Source organism: Mustela nivalis (genome assembly GCF_964662115.1).
Source record: "Mustela nivalis genome assembly, chromosome: 13".
NCBI classification, from domain to species: domain Eukaryota; kingdom Metazoa; phylum Chordata; class Mammalia; order Carnivora; family Mustelidae; genus Mustela; species Mustela nivalis.
The window spans coordinates 29400442-29424526 of record NC_139032.1 but is presented as its reverse complement, the minus strand read 5'-3'; the positions used below and the strand labels follow the sequence as shown (position 1 = coordinate 29424526).

At 41.6% G+C, this 24085-nt stretch overlaps 1 protein-coding gene across 4 annotated transcripts in view; it reads left to right on the top strand.

Moving 5' to 3' along the window:
• Positions 1-24085, top strand: part of FANCC (FA complementation group C) — a 283427-nt gene that overhangs the window by 226874 nt on the left and 32468 nt on the right. For all 4 annotated transcript variants that reach the window (XM_082697226.1, XM_082697227.1, XM_082697228.1 and 1 more), the window contains 3 exons: positions 7670-7826; positions 18349-18401; positions 19715-19814. In XM_082697226.1, coding sequence (XP_082553352.1) covers positions 7670-7826; positions 18349-18401; positions 19715-19814 — 310 coding nt within the window. The remainder of the gene's footprint in view (positions 1-7669; positions 7827-18348; positions 18402-19714; positions 19815-24085) is intronic.

The following is a 24085-nucleotide window of genomic DNA, read 5'->3' as shown; positions in this document are numbered from 1 at the left end:
ACTGGCCTCACGGTGTGACAGTATAGTTCATAATCTTCACCAAAACACTTTGGAGAGCTCAAAGGGTGCTGCCTATTGTAACTGTGGTGGGGGAACCGACATAAGGCACACTGAAATGTATTTGAACGGGTCTCATGTCTGTAATATGTTTAGCATGGAGCCTCACACTCAGAGTAAATGTTCGTAACTGTTCACGTGTTGCTTTTACTGTTGACTTTAGTAATTATATCATTTTTTATAATGTTTTATTAAGTTTTCTCAAGCTTACATCTTTTCCTTCTAATGGAAATGTTACTGAGCCAAGACCAAATGTAAGCTAAATTCCTTTTGCTGAACTATATATGCATACATACATATGTATGTGTGTATAGGTATATACATATATACTACACACACACACCCACATATATACTTTATTTCCTATTAAATTTTTTTTTTTTTTAAATCCTGTTGGTGAAAGAACTAATACAGCCTCCAAAGGTGCTTACCTTTGGAGTAAAAGAAAATATATTGCAAGAAAAACCTGACCTTTTGCCAAGCTTCTGGTTCTTTGCTTTTTCAGCTCAGACAAGAAAAATCAGGGTTCAAGTGTTGTCAAATGATAAAGGCAAGTGTCTATAAATGAAGAAAGACTAGGGTAATACCAAGGACAGAAAGGTAGCAAAGAAGAGAAGTAATAACTGAAACTTCTTTTATCCATTTATTTAAACTTCCTGAGATCCTCTTTTTAAAAAAAAAAAAAAAAAACTTTAGTAAGATATGGTCACAAAATTAGGCATTGAAAAGGTTTACTTTTCAAATAAAAACCTGCTGATTCTGATTTGTAATAGATATTCCAGTATGTTTGGGTTTGGACATTTCCTTTGCTTGGTGTTTCTGCTCTTTGTTTTGAAAAGTGATTTCTTTGAACATGTAAGTGGCAATAATGGCACAGTCCTCAAATTCGTTATACTTCTTAAATCAACTTTTCATGGAAATACATGAAGTGCATATTATGGAATACATGGAAATACATATTATATCCTTTGGGATATAATAGAGAGTATTCTTTCCAATTCCTTGGAATTAAGTACTTCTCCAGAATAGCTGATACCAATTTTTGTGGGCTTCTCTGGCAACCCAAACAGCCCTGATCTCTTTCTGGTTTGGAAAGGTGGAATACTGCCTATATTTGTCTTGACTGAGGAGGCCTCTTCCTTCCCTTTGCCTCTCTGACATTCCCTACCAACAGGCACTGCCCTCATTTGGAACTGTTCTTGCAAAGAATCGAATTTCACATTCTGTTTTTATTGTAGCTAGACAAAAAAACTGGAGCCAAAATTATTGACCACCTGAAACAGTTTCTTTATATACTGTCTCTTTTTGGAAAAGATGGGACAAACAACAGCCTCACTATTTTGGAAAAACAAAGTACAGTTTTCTAAATGCCAAGGAGGCATTTATCAAGTAGACTTTAATAGCAGAAGAAGTTGGACACGTAGTATCCTGTGAGGCTTCTCCTGCTTTGTGTCAGGAATTGTTACTAGGATTCAGATGTTTGGGACTCCTGGGTGGCTCAGTGGGTTGGGTGTCTAGCTCTTAGTTTCAGCTCAGATCATGATCTCATGAGTCGTGGGATGGAGCCGCATGTCAGGCTCTCCACTCAGCTGAGAGTCTGCTTGGAGATTCTCTCCCTCTGCTCCTCCCTCCCCCCACTTCACACACATGTTCGTTCTCTCTCTCTCTCTCTCTCTCTCTCTCTCTTTCTCTTAAATAAATAAATAAATATTTAAAAAAAAAACAAAAGGTAGTAAGATGCAGATGTTCTACAGGAAAGCACTGACCAGTAGCCCATTTCTCCTATTTTAAATGAGAAACTATTTTTTTAAAAGATTTTATTTATTTATTTGACAGAGGGAAGCACAGTGAGAGAGAATACAAGCAGGGGGCGTGGGAGAGAGGGAAGCAGGCTTCCTGCTGAGCAGGGAGCTCTCAATTTGGGCTTGATCCCAGAACCCTGGATCATGACCTGAGCCGAAGGCAGACACTTAATGACTCAGCCGCTCAGGTGCCCCTTAAATAAGAAACTTTTAATGTATTACACATAAGTCCCAAACACCCAATCTCATTTTCCTAAAACGTAGCTATAATTCAGAAAACATACCATGATTATTAGCTAGGAATTTGGGAGAACCAACTTTTGATCATTGTGTAGGCTAGATGGATGGAGTAGGTATAGTTAGAGTAGAAAAAGGACAGCCTTAGAGTTCTATGACTTACACATGTTCAGTAGAATGAAATTTTTCAGTGTCCCTTAAAACATTTTTATCTTCTGTGACTTAATTGGTTCTTTAAATTTCCACAGAAATATATATATATATTCATTTTATCAGGTCAAACTATACAATACAGAAGCATATACAGAAAATGTCAATTATCCTCATTATCACTCTCTAGTACTTCTGATAACCATACCTTATATTCTTATAAACATAGGAATCTATGAAAAGCAATTTTCCTCTTTTTTAAAATAGTTTTTAAGTAGTTTTAGAAACAAAAACCAAAAACAGCATTACACCTGTTTTTTCACCAACACATCTTGACTAGCCCTCAAGGATATAAATCCAGCTCATTTTTATAAAATAGGACCATATTCTCTGATATGAACGGACACTAATTTATTCTGGTACTTCCAATACGTGCATTCAAGTTGTTTTTAATTGTGCTTTTATAACATTGCTACAGTGACTGTCCTCCAGCTGATGCTTGTATTTCTGCCAAGCAGATTCACAAAAGTATGGTTATGAAGGCCAGGATGATGTCTGCTTTACAATTTGTTAGGTGGTATGCATAACCAAAAGAGCAGAGCCATTCCATCTCACCTCTGAGAACCTATGTCCCCTGTACCTACTTTAGCACTGAATGTTGTCCTAAACATTTGCTGATGTGTGAGGACAAAAATGATAGCTGTATTAGTTTACCTTCCTTTACTCTTAATAAGGTTGAAAATCTGCATACTTTTATTGACCATTTGCATTCTTTCATAATTTGCCTTTCCCCAGCCACTGGTTTTATTGAGATATAATGGACATATAATGTTATTTGCCTTTTTTATTTCAAAACCAACCTGGTACACTTCTAGAACATTTTACATGATATGAATGTGTTGGTCCAAATTCTGTTATGCAAGTATATTAAGATCATACTGTTTTGATGATTTCTTCCTCTCCAGTATTGATTATAAAGAGTTAAATTTTTGATGTTTTAGAGCAAAATGATTGTTTTGTTCAAATACTAAATGTGGGTTTATAAATTTAATCACAGCAAATAATAGAGCATACTCTGAATAAAAGGTAATAAAAAGGTAATTGTTAACATACACATTTTTAATTTTTTATGTTTTGTGTTTTAAAAAATATTTTGTTTATTTATTTGACACAGGGGATGGGTGTGAAGAGAGCAAGCACAAGCAGGGGGAGCAGCAGGCAGAGGGAGAGGCAGGCTCCCTGCTGAGCAAGGAGCCAGATGTGGGGCTCGATCCCAGGACCTTGGGATCATGACCTGAGCTGAAGGCAGCCACTAACGATTAAGCCTCCCAGAGCCCACCATACAATACAGAGAATAGAACCGTGTCTTGAGAATAGAACAAATATATTATATACTTATTGACTTGAGTATATAATTTTGCAGATCTTATGTAAATTTTTAACTAAGCAATATCTTCTATTTCAGATATTTGATGGAACTACCATTTTACACTAGCTTCCTTTTTATATTTGCTCATGTTCATCCACTCTCAATAACTCATACCTTTGTGCTGCCAGGCATCACTTGGCCACTATAACCATTAGGTAAAATTGATGCACACTTGATGCACATGGTCCTGGGAATGGTGCTGCATGAAGAACTCTCACTGAAGGGGCACTTGGGTGGCTCAGTGGGTTAAGCCTCTGCCTTCAGCTCAGGTCATAATCCCAGGGTTTTGGGATTGAGTCCCTCAAAGGACTCTCTGCTCAGCAGGGAGTCTGCTTCTCCCCTCTCTCTCTGCCTGCCTCTCTGCCTACTTGGAATCTCTGTCGGTCAAATAAATAAAATCTTTTTAAAAAACAACAATAACAACAACAACAAAAACACCTCTCACTGAAGTGAGAAACTTCTCTAATGCTGTACATAGTTACTTCATATGGATCCTGAAAAAAATAAAATAACATGTGGTGAATGCAGGTCAAAAGACATCCCTACTGTTTGGGAAGGAAGGAACCACTGAGCAACCAAATTTCCTCTGCCACCCAGAGCATCCCAGCCTCTTGTGGGCTTTGTGGTTCATGACAGAGGCCACAGATAACCCTTGTCCCTGTCCAGGGATGTTCTCTTGTAGAATGCTAGAAGGAAACCTCTCCCAAGGGTCTATTAATGTGACTAAAACTGGCTGACAGCCTAGACTTTGAAAAGACTTTCCCAAAAACACTGTGGGGAGTCAACATGGGGCCATACATCTTGCTTACCCAGGAAGGCCGTCTGCTCACTCCCTTGGGCCAGGGCCCCTCTTCTGAGCAGCACCCTCCACTTTTCAGTCCACGGAGTGGAGAAACAGGTGTACAGCCAGCTCCGGAATCAGACCTCCTGGGTGCAGATCATAGCTATGAGTCCTTGGTCCTTCTCTAACCTCAGATGCCTTGTCTATAAAATAAGAATAATTAAGGTACCTGTTTTGTAGGATTAAAATACAAGCAAAATGCTTAGCATGGTTTCAGGTAAGTGATTAATAAATGGCAGCTACCAGGCCTCAGCCTCTCGTGCTCCTCTCCCCCTGGCTCACCAGTCCACCATACCGCCCTGCACACAGGCCACCACTGTGCAGCCTCCTGCTGTCACTCCCATCATAGCTGTCCCTCTGAAGACCTTTCTTCAATAATGATTGCACTTCCACTTTCTCTCCTTATTGACTTCCCTTGGCTTCTGTCATGCTATGAAAACCATGTCCTTGGGGAGGTCTCAAAGGGCCTGCCCATGCATGTGGTTCCCTCCCCATGTCCTCAGTCTCAGCAGTGCTAGTCAGAGCCAGGCCTTCGCTCTCTTGGTGACATTGTTCCCTGCTGGTGTGTCTCCTGCCTCCTCCACCTGCAACACCTCATCTTTATTGGCCTTTTGGCATTGCTCAGGGCACAGACCTGGGCCCTCTTCTTTCCCACATAGACTTCTTTTGGAGTTCTCTACTTCCATGCCACTCCATGCTGGCTGATGGTTCCTTAATATAGATCTTGAGCCCAGGCCTCTCCCCACAACTTCCAACTTGGATATTCAAGGACCTATTTAGTCGCTCTTCTTTGAGTGTACCTCAGATATTCTAAATTCCTATACCCAAACTGAGCTCTCAGTAAATCCTTCACAGATCTTATCTTTCCTTCTTTCCATCCAGCTCAGTTGCTCAAGAAAGCTGGGAAGCCTTGATTCCTACCTCACCTTCACCACCTCTCAGCACATTCATTGCCAGTTCCTTTTGATGTTACTGCTGAGGTAGGTGCCAGTACCCTTCATTCCTCCACTGCTGCCCAGGTCACGCCAGCACCAGCTACCCTGGGCTCCTGGGCTCCCCACACCCATTCTAGGCCCACACTCAGTTCTCTCTACTGCAGCCGGACTGATCTTTGACTGTAAACGGCATCCTGGCACTCCTCTCTGTAAAGTCCTTCAGACCAGAATAATCACTGAATTTCTATTCCCAAGTTTCTAATTTCCGAAAATTTCTAATCCCAAAGCCTTACAACCACCTCACCTTCTCTAGTCTGGGGTTTCTCTCTCCTTCTGACCTTGCTCTTCCCTGGCTCAGGACCATCAAGGCTACCATTCCCTCTGCCAGAATGCCCTTCTGGCTACTCTTCACCTAGCTAATCTCAACTCAGCTGGAGAAGCCATCCTGACCACCCGATCCAAGTCGGGCCCCTTCTGTTACTCTTTTACCTCAGCCTGTCCTTTTCCTTCATTGCCTTTTCCTCAATTTGGTATATGTACATGTACTTCCCACTGGGCCCCAAGTGCTAGGGGTACAGACTAGGTCTGTTTTGTTCCCAGTTGCTTGTCCTGCGCCTGGCACTTTGAGTGCCACCCAGAAAGTGCTCCTCTTCCTTGCCTGGATGCCCACCAGCTCCTTGTCATCCAGGATGAGAGGGGAGGTGGCATGGGAATTGCAGCCCAAAGCCCCAGTGGCATAAGAGAGGACATCTGTAGTGTGGCCCTCCAATGTGCCAGGTGATACAGGAGAGGGGCCCCCCGGCCAGGTGTGGGGAGGTGAGGGGAAGGGGCCCTGCAAGACTTCCCAGAAGAGCCGAAGCTCAGGGTGAGAAAGTGAGATGAGAAAGTGTCAGAAGGGCCTTGCTCCTGCTTTTTGAGAGTCCTTCCAACTCTTCAGCTTTGTCTGGCCTTGCCCCAGAGTTAATCCAAGACAAAGGTCTACAGGAGTTACGCTGAGGGAGAAGAATAAAGAGATATCACAAGAAATTGCACTGTGACTCGCCTATTCATTTCCTGCCCCTGCACTTATGCTCTGGGCTTCGTGCCAGCTCCTGCAGAGAAATGGCCCAGAAGCAATGGCGAAGGGAAGGCCTGAAGGGGTTTGGGGCTAATAGGGAGCCTTTGTGCCCTGAGCTTTTCTTTTTCTTAGTAAAGGCAGTAAACATCTTGGGCAGAACCTGGAAAGCACTCTGCAGTCTGTGGTGCCACAGGTGAAGAGGGAGGGAGGCCTTGGAAAGTTGGGCTGAAAGAACAAAGAGAAGTCTCCCTAGACCGAAAGAGACCCTGTGTTCACAGGGAGTGCCCTGGGGCGACAGCCCTACTGCTGTCCCAGAGCCTCCAGTGGATCAGAATTAGGTGTGCCCTCATGGTACCTTCCAGGAGAGGAGGTAGAGCCCCTGATTCACTGACCTGACTCGGGAGGACCTCCAAGTACATTCTCCTGTGGAAACATAGCTACACAAAATATTGGGGGCCCATGGAGTATCATGGTGAGGATGAACTATGGCTCTACCAGGCCATAGCTGCTATTTTTGAAATTATTACTAAAGGAAAATATTTTTTAACTTTCAAGCTACAGATTCACAAATACAGTCACTGAATATTTACTAGATGTCAAGCATTGTCCTAATCTCTGAACATGTATGTATTATTGCATTTGATCCTTCTGAGAACACAGTGAGGGAGGTAGGCCCACACGACACGGGAGTGCACTGAGCTTTAGAGGCTAAGTGACTTTCCCAAGGCCACCAAGTTAGTGGGTGGTGGCTCTGGGACTCAAACCCAGGTTTGATTACATACTTGAAATCCTTACAATGTACGTTCAAACAGAACTGTTTCTTAAATTCAGGACTGTATACTTAAAGGCCTTTTCCCATTTTATTCTTTATCACTAATCTTCCCTCACTAACACTTGTCCCATCACTACTGCTTGTTTTTCCTTTTGGAAAGCATTTCTTACTTTGGGCATTTCTCTAATTTCTTGAATTGGAAGCAGATTCACATTATTTTGCAAACGACGCTTGGTAAATATTCATTGATTACTGTAAATGTTAACTGCTGTACGGCCATGATGAAAAGAAGATTCGCAAACTGGACTCGTTACTGCATTTTGATCTCTCTCAATCTTATTTTCTTAGTAACCCATTTCTGTTTAATATGTGTTTATTCTTTCTGAAAGGAAGAAGATCTCTCTCCCGGAGTCAGCTGTAGTCTGCCTCTGGCTTCGGCACCTTCCCAGCCTTGAAAAAGCAACACTGCATCTTTTTGAAAAGCTAATCTCCAGTGCCAGAAATTTCCTGAGAAGGATCGAATGCTTTTTGAAAGATTCATTACTGGTACGTGCTGGGATTTGATGAGGAGAAAAATCCTTAAAGAGGACCCTGGGTATCATCTCTTTTTGTCAAAGCGAAGGGAAATGTAAACAAGAGAGCAGTTGGCACCTTTTAAACTGCCTTTTGTTATAGAAATACCCAGCATAGGGGGATTTTCTGCATAGCTGGATCACGTCTGGAAAATGGGGAGAGGTGTGAGATTTACTGCATCAGCGCACCACAGCGTATAGTGCATATGCACAAGAATTGGTTTTAAGGCACACTGTTTTAAAACAGTATTTCTTATTTCCACATGAAAAGTAAGTTTTAAAAAATGAAGATCTTACAAATGAGAGGAGGTATAAAACAAAATCATGGAAGAAAGGTTAAAACAACTAAGAATTCTGTGTTTTCTTTTGCTATAAGCCTTCTAGCCTTGAACCCTCCCTCCATGTGGTGGCTCACCTGCCCTCCCTTACACTTGGGACTTCTCAGGCCTGGGAATTTGGGGGCTCAGTGGGCCAAATGGACTGGCTTCATTTCCTAAACCAGGGTCAGATGGCAGGACTCACAGGCAGTCCTCAGAATCTCACCATGGGGGTGTTTTCCCTTCTTGGGAGGCAACTCTGTGGAATTTATGTGCATTCTTGTGAGAGCAGGACTGAAGACCAATGCACCCTGAAAAAACAAGTCAAAAACTACAGGAGGTGCCGCGCTCCCTGGGCATCTGTTTTACGAGGACCTCAGTGGTTTCTAACATGTTTTCTCATTAGCTTTCATAACCTGGGAACATAAGGCTCAGAGATTTTCTTCCTATTGTACAGGTGGAGAAAATTACTTCAGAGATGGTGAACGGTCAGATCTTCAGTTGGGGGCTAGGAAAACTGGGCAAGAGAAAGTGTTTACCTCCCCACTTGAGCTGAGACTTGGAAAGGGGGGAGCTCTGAGGTTGGCTTGAGTTCACACAACGCCCACCTCCCAGACACCTTCTGGTTTTTTTTTAAATTTAGTTGGAACTTCCTGTTTTGTTTTCTCTTTCGAATTGGAGGCTGTGTTAGGGAATTTTAGTTGAATTCAGTTGCCTTCTTCCTCCATCCCATTATTCATTTAGGTCCCCACCGGCTCTCCTGTGTGACTGCCAGGCCTTTCCCTTACTCTGCAGGCTCTTGTCTGCCTTCATGTTCTGGGGCCTCCCAGGCGGCTGTGGATGGTGCTGCTGTCGCCCATAGCCATATGGCTGCAAGCTGAATGGCACAAGCTGAGCCCAGCTGATGTGGACGTTTACAGTGTTTGATAGGAAAAGAAGATAGATGTATAAGACAGAGAGCACGAGAGGTGTTTTGGCTTGGGGGAAAATTACTGCTTGACCTCACCATTCAAAAGAGTTGCATAGTAAGGTTGAGAAATAAGAATGCACCTTACATAAAAATAGTTGAGTAAAATTCAGAATGAACAAAGGCTTTTTAGAAGTCCCTGGCAGCCCATTCCAAACATTACCTTTATTATCAGGAAAATCTGTATTTCTAACTTAAATGTACTTGGTATAATTTAATTTCACTAGTCTTTTTTCAGGGACAAAATGCAGTAACTGAGTTATTTCCTTGCTTTCAGGGTCCTTATTTCTTTAAGTCTTGTCCCTATGGAGAAAACCCACTTCCTTTGGCTTTTCTGAGTCGGTTTGATTCTGCAGGCTTTCTTTGGTCCTGTGGTTCTTCTCTGAACCTCCCCCATGTCCTTTTTAAACCCGAGGCCCTCCGGCTTGAAAGCGCTTCAGAAAGCACAGGATCGCCCGGCATATGAGAACCAGCAGGCAGGCCCCCCGCACTGAACACTGCACTGCAGAGCCTTCAGTCTCCAGCTTTCTTTGTTTAATGTCCCCCAGGCAGACAGCTTCGAAGTCCGTTGATCTACAGAAGTATTTATCAGTCTCATGTGTGTAGGGATTCGGAGCTTCCATTATAGTTAAAGGAGGATTCCAGAGGGTGTTATTTGGTTTAATTCATTGTGGCATTGGCAGGATGTGACCTCTGTATGCCTTGTGGCTCAAGGAGGTAATTACAATACAGAGCTGCAAGCCCCTGATTGGCGTGGGCTGCTCTCCTCAGGCTTCCTGGGTCTACAGTGCCAGAAGACCAGGCGGGCTGGAATATGCCTGTGACGTGACTGAGTGATTACATGGGTAACCTGAAGAACCTGCTTCCTAATTGCATCATCTGATTCATTTATCGCAGTACAGTATCTTGGTGCAGCGACAAGGCCGTGCAGAAGTATCAGAGAGATCTGGAAGACGCAGATAGCAGGGGCCTGCTGTGTTTTCCTCCAGAAGAAACTTGATACCTATTACATTAGAGTTGGATTCTGAGAGTAATTAAAGTGTGATGGTCTACGTAACTTGTATTTTATATGGAGCACTGTTAATTATATTTCCATCTCTTGGGACTATCCAGAAATAGCCCTGGAAATTCTATAGTTACAAGATGTTGCAAAAACAAAAGATAAAAGTGTGGTACAGGTTGTACAAAGGGAAATGATCTCCCCAAATGTGCTGTGGCCTCTCAGGGACTCGCAAGCCTGGTATTTTCTTTTCTTTTTCTTCTTTTTTTTTAATTTTAACTTTTTATTTTAATTCCCGGTAGTTGACATACAGTATTATATTAGTTTCAGCTGTATACTGTAGTGATACGACACGTCCATACATCAGCTGGTGCACATCATGATAAGTCTAGCCTTAATCCCCACCACCTATTTCACCCCTTCCCACACCCACCTCCCCTCTGGTAACCATCAGTTTGTTCTCTAAAATTAAGAGTCTGTTTCTTGGTTTGTCTCTCTTTTTCCCTTTGCTCGTTTGTTGCTTCTTTTTGGGTGGTATTGAATTTTATAAGTTCTTTATTTATTTTGGATGCCAACCCTTTATTGAATATGGCATTTGCAAATATCCTCTTCCATTCTATAGGTTGCCTTTTCTTTTTGTTCACTGTTTCCTTTGCTGTATAGAAGCTTTCTGTTTTGATGTAGTCCCATGCTTTTATTTTCCTTGTCTCAGGAGACATAGCTAGAAAGAAGTTTCATATCTAGAAAGAAGTTGCTACAGCTAATGTCCAAAAAGTTACTGCCTGTGTTCTCTTCTAGAATCTTTATGGTTTCAGGTCTCATATATAGGTCTTTAATCCTTTTTGAAATTATTTTTGTGTACAGTGTAGGAAAGTGGTCCAGTTTCATTCTTTTGCATGTTGCTGTCCTGTTTTCCCAACACCATTTGTTGAAGAAACCTTTTCCCATTGGATATTCTTTCCTGCCTTGTTGAAGATAAATTGACCATATAATTGTGGGCTTATTTCTGGATTTTCTGGATTTTCAATTCTGTTCCATTGATCTTCGTATCTCTTTTTGTGCCAGTACCATACTGTTTTGGTTAATACGGCTCGTAATATAACTTGAAGTGTAGAATTGTGATGCCTCCGGCTTGGCTTTGCTTTTTCAAGACTGCTTTGGCTATTCAGGGTCTTCTTCTATACAAATTTCAGAATTCCATACAAAATTAAGAAGTGTGAAAATTGCTGGTGGTATTTTGATACAGATTGCATTAAATGTGTAGCTTGTAAGGCCTGAAGACTAAGAATAAGGCACCCATCTAATATTACCTTAATTCTAAATGCATATATATCTTTTTGACTTCTAAAATAAAAAACAAGGGACACCTTTGGCTCAGGTCATGATCCCAGGGTCCTGGGATTGAGTCCCACATCATGTTCCTTGCTCAGTGGAGAGCCTGCTTCCTCTCTCTGCCTGCTCTTCCTCCTGCTTGTATGTGCATGTTCTCTCCCTCTCTCTCTCTCTCTGACAAATATTTTTTATTTATTTAAAATAAATTTAAAATATTTTTATTTATTTATTTAAAATAAAATATATTTTATTTTTTATTAAAAAAATAAAATAAAAACAAGTTTTCAAAACCTGCTTACTTTTGAGACTTACCCATTGGTTTCCATGGGCTGAACTGCCCCCAAGTTCATGGCTACCTGCCACATCTGGTGGCTTCTAAATAAATTGCAGTATTAGCCTCCGTTTGTCATTTACTCTACAGACCGAAACTTTTCAAAGCAGATAGTTTTGTATTTTCCTTGACAGAACACACACTGTAAGACCGTAATCCATAGCTTCAGACCTACCTTAAAAACTGATGTCACCAAAGCAGTGAAAGCCGCTTGCTAATTATGCAGGTTTTTTGACACTGTTTGGTTTCCCAAGACTGAGCAGAATCAGAAGAATGGTATGTTTTCCAGCTACAATTCTGTCTGTGGAGCCCAGAAAGCTATTGTTTCTATTCCACATTTGAATGAGAAGCCCTGGCTGGGTGGCACGGTGGCGCTGTGCTCTGCTGCCCTGCTGCATGCCAGGGCCGGGATGTACCCCGGTTCCCATGCCCTTTCATTCACTCATTCGTTGGCTGACCCCGCACGCCGCCTGCCCCTCCAGCTGGATCCAGAGAAACTGCTCCCTCGCCTTCACAAAAAGATTTGCCCAGGAAAGAGCAGGGAGGAGAGGGGAAAGGGCGATGGGGTTCATTTTGTTTTGCTTATTCAGATTTGAATCGGAAAATACTCCTCATATTCCGTCCTACCTGAAAGTCTTTGTAGCTCAATTAAAATAATTCCTTTATCTTGTCAAGTACACCTCAGTAAAGCTTGGGAGGGGAGGTGGGAAGGAATTGGTTCTTAATCTAGTAAGAGCTTAAGAGTAAAAAACATGCAGATACCTCAGTGGACACTGATGTGCGATAGGATCTCTCTAATGTGAGATAGGATGTGTTCTTGTCTTCATTCTCCAAAGAGCAATTGTAGCCACTTCAAAAAGAAAAACTTCCTTTGCAAAACATTCCCAGCACAGTTCCCCTTTAATAAAAGATTATACAGAATTAACTCTACATCCCAGATGATGTCAGTTTTCTGTGCTTGAATAACTTCTTACTAATGTTCTAGGGTTTTCTTTTCCTGCTTTTTCATTAGCAGTCTTTTAAGCACTTCTTTCTTTCTTTCTTTCTTTCTTTCTTTCTTTCTTTCTTTCCAGCTCTTTAATGTGGTGCATGTAATTTAGCAGTGGTCAGATAGAAAAGTGTGGTGGTGCCTTATGCTTGTAGCAAAAAGCTAAAGAATCTATATCTGAGGGGCACCTGGGTGGCTCAGTAGGTTAAAGCCTCTGCCTTCAGCTCAAGTCATGATCTCAGGGTCCTGGGATCAAGTCCCGCATCGGGCTCTCTGCTTGACGGGGAGCCTGCTTCTCCCTCTCTCTCTGCTGCCTCTCTGCCTACTTGTGATCTCTGTGAATTAAATAAAATCTTTGGGGGGTGGGGTGGGGAAGAATCTGCATCTGAGACAATAGCTACACTTCCCAGCATTGACCTCTAGGGGGCACCAGACACACACATACACCCCTCCCCGTTCTAAGCTTCGTCTCTGCAAAGAAGGAGGCCCAGATTGCAAGTGCTGAGGATTCTTACTGTTGGGGATGCAGGACTTTGCAACTGACCAGACAAATGAAGGGAGAGAAGAAAAAAAAAAAAAAAAAAAAAAAAAAACAAAGACAGTGCAGTGTTCAGGGTTTCAGTGCCACTTAGTGACTGAGCCAAGAAGCAGCAGGAAGCTAACGGGCTATCTTCTGCTCAAACTGCACAGGCTCACCAGGTAGAAGCCACTGGGCAAGGGTGGAAGGAACTTTAGGTTTGGGGGATCTTAGTTCTGCATCCAGAGCTGACATTGGAGAGCACGGGTAAATTTAAAAGAAGTATATTTGGTGCTTAAGTTGTTTTTCTGTTAAGCCCAGAAATGATACATTTATCACTAATTAAACAATAATTGCATTATGGAGTACTGAAAAAAATTGCTTATAGTGTAAACAACATCTGGTAAAGATTAAAAAGAAAGAATAATTTTTCCAAGCTCAAATTTGTTGAAAGAAACTTGAGTGTTTTGAAACAAAATAAGTCCTGAAATGTAAAAGGGATATTTACAGTCTTATGTTTAGCATTCTAAGAGCAGGAAAGAAGAAAATGGTATAATAAAACATACATACTAATAAAGGTGCTTTACCTTACACAATAGATACAAATATTTCATATTTCATATAAGTCGTTATCTTAAAAAACCAAACTGTTTTTTGCATTCCATAAAGGAGTTTACTATTAGAATGAATCACCTGGAGAATCCCTTTTTTAAAAGAGGAAAGTTATTTTCTGATAAATATAGTTACCCTTTAATTATGTACGTGTATCATGTAGTCACACCCCATAGGGGCTCCCACCCATTAGGGGTTCAGAGGAGTGGGCTGGGACTGCCGGCTCCTGCGTGCACTGGAGGGCAAGCTTCTCGTCAGCCATTTCTTAAAGAGAATGACCATTCCTGAGTAAAATATTTAACTATTCTAAAATCTGTTCCTGGCTTCCTGAATTTCATCTTATCTCTTACCTCCGATTTCCCTCTTTATTTTTTTAGATTAAAATATCTAAGGATGATATGAAGGATGATAAATGGAAAAGGCTTGAGAACTTTTCTGTTTCCTCACTGCCCTTTATTCTGTGAGGCATTCACTTTTGTCTGTGAATTACCTTGAATCATAGTACAATTTCCCCTTCTCGTTTGTATTCTCTCTCTTCTTTCCCTTCTCCCCATACTCTATTGAGCACGCACAAGGAATCAAAATCATAGGAAAGAGGAAAGATTTCTTCCATGAGAATTCTGTTCTTCCATGTTCTCAGGCCTCTTTCAAGTGTCAAGTAGCTTGTAATAATCTTTGATGAATTGGGATGAAAATAACAGATTAGGCATCAAGGGCAGAGCATAGGCATGGATGTTATTTGTACAGTTGGCCTCTCACCTTTCCCCCACAACACAGGCCGAGAGCACAGCACATGGCCACAGCGCATTTTTCTGTGTTGACTTTGTCTTCCCTGGTTTTGTTGAGGGCTGGGAATGGGCTGTCGTAGGCAGAGAGGAGATAAAGGGTGCATTTCTGGGGAGCTGTGGGAGATGGGAAGGAGATGCACACCCAACGGAACAATCTGGTCCATAAGAAAAGGAAGCCGGAGTCCAGAGCTCTCCATCATCATCTTCTGTTCTCCCTCCAACATTCAGTGAAAGGATTGGGGGTGGTGTGAGGGGAGGGGAGTAGGGCAAACCGTGTGTTATTGATGGCCTCTTGGTGACATAGTTTCACTAGACTTGAAATAATCTGTACATGGAAATCATTAGGCCAGATGGAGAAGAACAGAGATTGAGAAGAAACAGATTTTGGTAGGATGGAGAAAAACAGACAAACAGATGGAATCCAAGAAAGTTTTTCTTTCCCTCATTTTTACAAGAAAGATAATCACCCGGATTGTAGGGCTTTAGAGCTAGGGTTCGCAGCTCTGGGTTGCAGAGTGGCCTGTGGTGGGTTACTGTAGGGTCCCATTCTACAAATATGACAGGGCACAGAGGGGTTAAATGTTTGGCTTTTTCCTCACAAGGATGCTATAAAGATTGTGGGGGGGGCGGATTATGGCTTCCAAAGAAGCATAAATTAAGACTTTAATTCTATTTGGAGGATTCTCTTGATAAGGAAAGCAGCTTAAGTTTGCTTTTGTGATTTGATGTCACTGGGACATATGCCTGGCCTGTGAACACTCCAGCCTCATGAGGGGACTCACTGACCCTGAATTTATGTGCTTGGGAAGCATAAAGAGTCTCACTTTAAAAACGGTCAGTAAAGGCTGCGGATGAGAAAGAGCTGTTCTCAGCTCGGGGCAGCAAGGAAGACTGGTTTTTAAATCAGAATCTCCGCCACTGTTGTTTCAGCAAGGTTCTCCTGCCTCCTGGCATTTTATCGGTTGTAAAAGCTAAAATGAGCTGTAGAAGCAGGCTGAGAGCAAACAAAAGTCTGAAATATTTAGACAGAAGGAAATCTAAGCAGAGAGTCAGTCCATTGGCATGGAGAGAGCAGGCGGTCCCACACATTCTGGAGACATTTAAAACATTGGATTGAGCGGTTTTGATAGAAAACACTGCATAAAAGTATGTCCATGAGGCGCCTGGGTGGTTCAGTGGGTTAAAGCCTCTGCCTTCGGCTCAGGTCACGATCCCAGGGTCCTGAGATCGAGCCCCGCATCGGGCTCTCAGCTCAGCAGGGAGCCTGCCTTCTCCTCTCTCTCTGCCTGCCTCTCTGCCTACTTGTGATTTCTGTCTAATAAATAAATAAAATCTTAAAAAAAAAAGTATGTTCAAACTCTAGTCCTCTCTTAACAAACTGAATTAGAACATTCTTGCTTCTCCCCCTATTCTACCCATTGGATTATCTTTTCATTGGCCATTTAGAAATCCCTGTAATTAGTATTTTTTTTAAAGATTTTATTTCTTTATTAGAGAGAGAGCACAAGTGGGGCGAAGGGCAGAGGGAGAAGCAGACACTCCGCTGAGCAGGGAGCCTGATGCAGGGCTTGATCCCAGCACTCCCGGACTCTGGGATCATAACCTGAGTTGAAGGCAGATGCTTAACTGACTGGAGCCAACCAGGCACTCCCCTGTAATTAGTACTGAATGATTTTCTCCTACCATCAAGTTTACCTAGTGGCTCTGGATTAATTAGACCATTTGGATCGAAAAGAATAGTACTATTTTACCATTTCTAATTTTGGTTTCTATCAGTACATTTTCAGGCTCTGTATGTCTGTCTCCTTGTGGGCACGTGATAGTGTTGTTTGGTCTTAAACACTTTTTCAGGCATATTGTCCATCTATGAACATTTGAAAAATTTTTGGAAAATTTGATGAATCACTGTAAGACATATAGTTTGCTTTTCCCTTCTTGTTTGATTTTTCCATTATGAATATGTAGAAACATTTACGATATTTTCTGGGCATTTATCCAGTGACCTCTTAATAACTGTTATTGTTTACAGTGGGTCTGAGACACAGGGAGATTAACTGACTTGCCTGAGATCAAAGCCAAGAAATAATTTGCCTCCCTTCTGTTGAGCCATGGTCCTGCCAAATTATTTCTTGAGTACATAATGAACTTACCTATGAGAATTTTTAGTTGTCTTATTTTAGTTAAAAATACACATCAGTTAAGGATTAGGGAATATGGGTTACTCTGCTTAAAGAGTAGTAATTTGTAACTTGTAAAGAACAAATCTCTCTCTTCCAGTAATTAAAAGGAAATTTTCCCATCCTTTGAACAAGTGGCAGTGTTCTTGCCAGGACCCTCCTGCGACAGCCTGTAGTAGCAGGATGTGAACACTAGATGGCATACGTTCAATGTTACAATTCAAAAGTGCTTCCTGGAGAGTGGAAAAGAAAATCAATGGAGATAGGTTCCATTCTTCAGCATGACCCAGAAAACTTAGGAGGCAAAGCATATCTTTTCTTCATTTTTGTTGAGGGGGCTGTGAAGCTGGTCATATCAAGGACTCAAAGAAATGTCCCTTGTAGAGCTTAATCTACTCACATTCGGATGCTACTCTAAAATCTCTATTTCAGAACACAAATGGCATATTCTTTTTTTTTTTTTAAGGTTTTGTTTATTTATTTGTCAGAGAGTACAAGCATGGGAAGCTGCAGTCAGAGGGAGAAGCAGGCTCCCCACTGAGCAGGGAGCCTGATGCTGAACTCAGGATCCTGGGATCATGATCTGAGCCAAAGGCAGACATTTAACCAACTGAGCCACCCAGGCGCCCCCCCTCCCCTGACCCCTCCCCTGCCCCAATTGGCATTTTCATCTGGCTTTAATCTTACGCTTTGAGTTCTAGCTGAAAAGATAGAGAACCTGGGACAGGCCCACTGAAGCCCACCTAGGCCACAGTAGGTCAACTTCTACATATTGAAATCATCACAAAAATCTTCACAGAATAAATTACTTTTCTTGTTCAAGATGATGGTATCTATATTTTATTTTCATGGGCCCCTTTTTCATCCTAAATAATTTAAGCTGCTAAATTCATAGTGCACTGAGATGTGATATTATTTAGACCAGGATGGTAGTAGTCACTGTTATCCTTAATAATATTTCTAAATTACTATGTACTCATTGCATAATAAGGAGGAATAAAAAGAGAGCAGACCCAGACCTGACCTTGGGACACTTCTGGGCCATGGCGGGATAGCCAGACATGGGCAAGTGTAAACTAGTTACACAGGCAGGCTCTGCCTTTACTACAACATGCTGGTGAAAGGTATTTTTAAATTTCCCATGATACTTATTGATTCTTTCTCTGGATCATATTGGCCCATTGGAGAAAATGTGGAACATACAGGAGTATAAAGAGGAAATAAAGCTTGCCCATAATCTCTTTGCTCCTAGAGAACCAGTTTGTGTTTGTAATGCAAACCTTTTTTCATGTACTCAGGGTTGTTTGTTTTTGTTTTTGTTTTTGTTTTATCTAACCGGAAGGGATACACCCATTTTCTAGACACCAGCAGTTCTGGACAACTCATATCTCTGATAATTACTGGTCATATGTTATCAGTTAAATGCTTCTGATATTTTACTTTTTTTTTTGGTCTCTTCCTTCACAGCCTGAAGCAGCCTGCCACCCTGCCGTATTCAGAGTTGTCGATGAAACGTTCAGGTAAATGGTGTGCCGTTTTTACTAATAACCGATCCAGAAAAGCTCAGTTTCCAAATATGAATAAAAATTTTTGTGATAGTCTCTGGCTCTACCGTGGAGAAGTTAGTTTCTGATTCTGTCTTACCGCTCTGAGCTATTTGGTAAAACCGAAATGTCAATATATATTTAAAAGCCAATGCCTAAGCATTAAAATAACTTTTTTAAAGCCATTTAAAATTTTAGTAATAATAATAGAAAGGCAAAATTGAATTAGGTATTAAATCATTAACTATTCATGTTGGATTTTTCTCAGCTCAAAATAAAGCATAGCAGTGTACTTCCTTCACCACATGAGGGCTGACCAATCTTTTTAAAGGATTTTAAAGCTAAGGAGAAACCAAGAAAAATAAATAAATAATGCCATTCTTAAGAGAGCTGAAAGGCAAAATCAGTTATGCATGTTATCCTGCAACACATTAATTTTGCAAATATGAGTACTTCTTAGGAAGCTCATTGGATTTCCAGATGATGAGAGATGGGAGACCACTGGATAGCAGGTAGGGTTATGGTTGGCAGTTAGTGGGAGCTTGTTACCCAGGGAGGGTTTCCGTCCCCTTTCCCAGGTGCTGGTGCAGCCCAGAGGGGGGAGCTTACCCTCCCCCAGCCGTCCTCCTCCCCTGAGCAGCAGAGCCTCCTGGACAGACAGCAACACTGGGGAGAGGAATTTTTACAACAGCAAATAACCCAGCCCTTGAGTCGGTGCTGAAGCATACCAACTTCAGGCTAAATAAGTGAGCACGGGAGTAAGTCAGAATGATCTTTTTAGCTTAAAGCCAGCAAAGTTTGAGGTGGTATCTTTTGTTTCAGCATAAAATTAGTTGTAAGAAAATGCACAGAAACCAATCCAGGTAGGATGCAGATTCTCCCACAGATTCTTCCATCGCTTTGCTGGGTGGATTTGACCAAGGTGTTTTACCCCTTGGGCAGCTCTTTTTCCACTTGAAAAAGCAAAAGGTCTGTTGATTTTGCATGCCTGGGCATACAGCGTTTGAGTATTTCTAAAGAGCACTCAGGCCTGTATAGAAGGGATATTCAGTGCTTAATAATTTAAAAACCAAGAAAGGAAGCTCCACAGATTGCTATTTTAAGGAAAGAACTTAGAAAAAGAATGACAAATTTCTCCTACTTTCACACAAGGACTGAAATCTGATGAGCTAAGATACTGCTGAAGCTTATGGCACAAAAATGTTTCCACTCTCCCTTTTATAATTCAGCCTCATGTGTTTGCCAGATTAATCATTAAATGTGTTGTCGTCTGTCTTTGCATTGCTCAGGTATGCGCTCCTGGAAACCAACGGAGCCCCAGAAGTAATAGCCGCTATTCAGGTGTTTACAGGGTGCTTTGTGGAAGCTCTGGAAAAAAAAAACAAGCAGGTTTGTTATATTGCATATATTATTCATTCCCCCAAGGACAGAAAAGGCTTGTTAAAAGTATCTAGCTAATCACCAGGAAGGAGCACTTTATGTTTAGTAATGTTGATGGACTGTTTTGCTTATGAAGAACGCTTCCAAATGAATCCCCCAGCAAAGGTAAAACCATTTTAATTGAAAATAAATCAGGATAGTTCCTGTCTGCCCTGTGCCTGGTACCCAGAAGCATTTGCCTACTGTAGTGTCAGAGAACTGTCTTGCCAGCACATGCCACCTGGAGGAGGCATTTTCTGGGCCCTGGGTTGCCTGCTGTCTTCCAAGTGGGCCTCTGCCCTGCCCAGGCATTCCGGAGTCTATATGGCATGTGCTAAGAAGGAAATGCCACATATTACAAAGCAGTACTCAACATTCTTAATTACTAGAGTTCCCTTGCCTAGTTGGGAGAGACCCAAATGTGAACTGTGTTCCAGGAGAGAAAGGAGCCAGTGAGAGTGACACGAAGAGATTTGAATCATTATAGAGAAGCAGCTTGGAATGGCAGTGACCAAGAGGTGCAAGTCAGACACATCAGCGATCAAGAAGCCAGGCGTGGGGGCCGTAGGAAGACTTACACTGTGAGGCTCCATCAGTAGAAGCCAGACCACCCCTGCCAGGGGCCGGGAACTGATTAGAGGGACCTTGTGAAACAGGAAGCATTCTCCCAGAGCTTTCACTTTCGGGCATGTTACACCTGTACTGTGTATAGTGCTTTGCCTGTCCAGGTTCCTGGGTCCACTGCAGCTTCCCAGGAGGGGGGCCCCAGGCCCTCACATGCTTTCCGCAACCTGACTGAAAACAGCCATGCTGTGTGGCGCTAGCTCTACTCACCCTACACCAAAGAAACCTCTCAGGTTTTAGCAGATGTTTCCGCTTTTTAAGGCAATCATAAATATTTATGATGTATTTTCTCCCATCCTTTTTCCCTAAGGAGGTTAAATAGAATGTAGCAAACCATGTTTCAGTGGTACCCAGCGTGGAATTCGGGAAGGAGGAGAGCGCTGCAGAAAGGTTTTGGTTGGCCCTCACACCCATTTTGAGGCATGATTATAAATATCTTTTTTCCTCTCTTGTGCATTATTTGTATTCCCAGTTAGGAACCAACCTCTAGAAGACTTGTCCCTTTACCACTGAACAACACCTAGCCTGGGGCAGAAGACACTGGTTAAAGCATTAGCTTAAGTGTGCTTATCAGCCTTGCTCCTGGCTATTGGCTGAGGGCTTGTGTATTTGGACTGGAGTTGCAGTTGTTTTAATTAATTTGTCTATTCTTATTTTTTTTATTGAGGTCTAATTAACAAATACCTGGTTCAGGTGTACAACATGATTCAATATTTGTGTATAATGTGAAATGTTCACAGTAAGTCTAGTTAATTTCTGTCACCACAAAGTTACAAATTTTTTTCCTTATGGTAAGAACTATTAAGATCTACTCTCTTAGCAGATTTCAGATATGCAATACAGTGTTATTAACTAGTTTTTATGCTGTATGTTTCATCCATGAGACTTACTTATTTTATAACTGGAAGTGTTTTTACCTTTTGATCCCCTTCACTCATTTCACCCACCCCCTAGTCAGCCTCTGGCAACCACCGATCTGTTCTCTGTACCTCTGAGCTCATGTGCTGTTTGCTTTGTTTTGACTTTGTCTGTGTCTGACTTATTTCATGTAGCATAATGCCCTCAGGTTCCATGCATGTTGTTGCAGATGGCAAGATAGCTCTTTTTTTAACGGCTTAATAATAGTCCATTTCCGGGGCGCCTGGGTGGCTCAGTGAGTTAAGCCGCTGCCTTCGGCTCAGGTCATGATCCCGGGGTCCTGGGATCGAGCCCCGCATCAGGCTCTCTGCTCAGCAGGGAGCCTGCTTCCTCCCCTCTCTCTGCCTGCCTCTCTGCCTGCTTGTCATCTCTCTCTGTCAAATAAATAAATAAAAAATCTTAAAAAAAAAAAATAGTCCATTTCCTTTCTTCATTCATCCATTGTTTTCATGTCATTGATGCTGTAAACAGTGCTACAGTGAACATAGGGGGTGCAGTTAGTTAACTACTTTTTGAGTTAGTGTTTGCATTTTCACTGGGTAAGTACCCAGTAGTGGGATACCGGATCATTTGGTATTTATAGTTTTGCTTTTTCAGGGACCTCCATACTGCTTTTCAGAGTGGCTGCACCAATTTACATTCCCACCAACAGTGCCCTGTGGTTCCTCTTTTTCCACATCCTTGCCAACACCTGTTATTCTTGTCTTTTTGATACTAGCTATTCTTACAGATGTCAAGTGATGCCTCATTGTGGTTTTGATCTGTATTTTTCTGGTAATGAATGACGTTGAACACCTTTTCATATACCTGTTGGCCATCTGTAGGTCTTCTCCAGAAAAATGTCTGTTCATATTTTCTTTTTTTTAATCAGATTTTTTTTTGTATTGCGGTGTATGAATTCTTTATATATTTTAGATATTAACCCCTCTTCAGATATGATTTGCAAATATTTTCTCCTATTCTGTAAGTTGTGTTTTCATTCTGCTGATGGTATCTTTTGCTGTACAGAAGCTTTTTAGTTTGATGTGGTTCACTTACTTAGTTTCACTTTGGTTCTCTTTGCCTTTAGAATCAGATACAAAAATCATCACCAAGGCCATCGTTGAGGATTTTCCCATCTGTGTTTTCTTCTAGGAGTTTTATAGTTTCAGGTCCTAATGTTCCAGTCTCTAATCTATTTTGAGTTTTATTTTTTGTATATGTTGTTAAGATAGGGGTCCAGCTTCTCTTTCACATGTGGTTGTCCAATTTTCCCAACACCGTTAATTGAAGAGACTATCCTTTCCCCTTTGCATATTCTTGGCTCCATGACCATGTATGTGTGGGTTTATTTCTGGGCCCTCTGTTCTGTTTTGTTGATCTGTAGGTCTATTTTTATGCCAGTACTGTACTGCTTTGATTACTATATATTTGTAATAAGGTTTGAAATCAGAGGGTATGCTGATTCTAGCTTTGTTCTTTCTCAAGATCACTTTGCCTGCTCAGGGTTTTTTGTGGTTCCACACAAATTTTAGGATTGTTCGTTCTATTTCTGTTGCTTTGCTTTTCTTTTTTTATTTCTGTTGCTCTTCATTTAGAATATTACCCTGCTCAGGCTACATGGCTCTGGTGATATGAAGGGGTACACACTGAGTCCCAGTGGAAAGCAGGGCAGGGATCCAAAAACGAAAGAAGAAGTCATTGCCCTGACTTTGGGCTCAGAATAAGAGAGCTGTAACCTCTTATCTTTGCACAGGCCTTCATATAATGTATTATATCATTTCCCTTTGTAGGGCTGTTACTGATTGCCTTCCTTTATAATTGACAACATTTCTCATCATTGATCTCCTGCCTTCTTGAGTGCCCATTTTTAGATTAATCATAATCAATGCAGAACACCCCCTGTCCTGTGTAATCCATGAACAACTCTCCTTCCTTTCTATGTTTTATTCATTCATGCATGCATTTATTCTTAATAAAATGAGTATCTGTGAATCTGATATCCAAATGAGTCCTGGACCGGTAACAATAATTTATCTGTATCCACATAGCCTGGCCTTTCTCCCCCACATAGCCATTGTTTTGAATTTATGTTTATCGTTCCTTTGCTTTTTCTGAAAATAGTGTGATCACATATATGGGATTTCCGAAACCATGTTTTCTATACTTTTTGGCACTTCATAAAACAAACAACAGACAAGAGTGGCATACTATATGCAGTCTTTTGAGCCTTGCTTTTTCTATTCACCAAGATTGCCCTATGTTGTGTATAGCCATGGTGGGGTGTTGCTACATAGTATATTGTTGGGAAAGTGGTGGTAGGCCTCTGGGTTGTTTCCAGATTTTGTTTTCCTTTAGAAATAAGGTTGCTCTGAACAGTCTGGGATATATATTCAGGAGTGGAAGTGCCAGTTATTAGGTATGCAAAGATTTAGCTTCCGTAGATACTGCCAAATTGTTCTCATATGTGGATGGGCCAATTTATACTCCCCCCAACAGTTTATGAGAAATCCCATTCATCCACATTCTTTCCCATTGTCAGAAATGTTTGTCTTCAGTGCTTCGCATTCTCTTTTTATCCTTTCCTCTCACCCTGTTGTGTTTGGCAAGTACAGTGCAGCTCCATCAACGTGCCCAGCTGGATTAGTGCTGCCACAACAAGCCACTTTTTCTAAACTTGCATATAGGTTCAGTTTCTGGTTCCAACTGTGGCAGAGTCC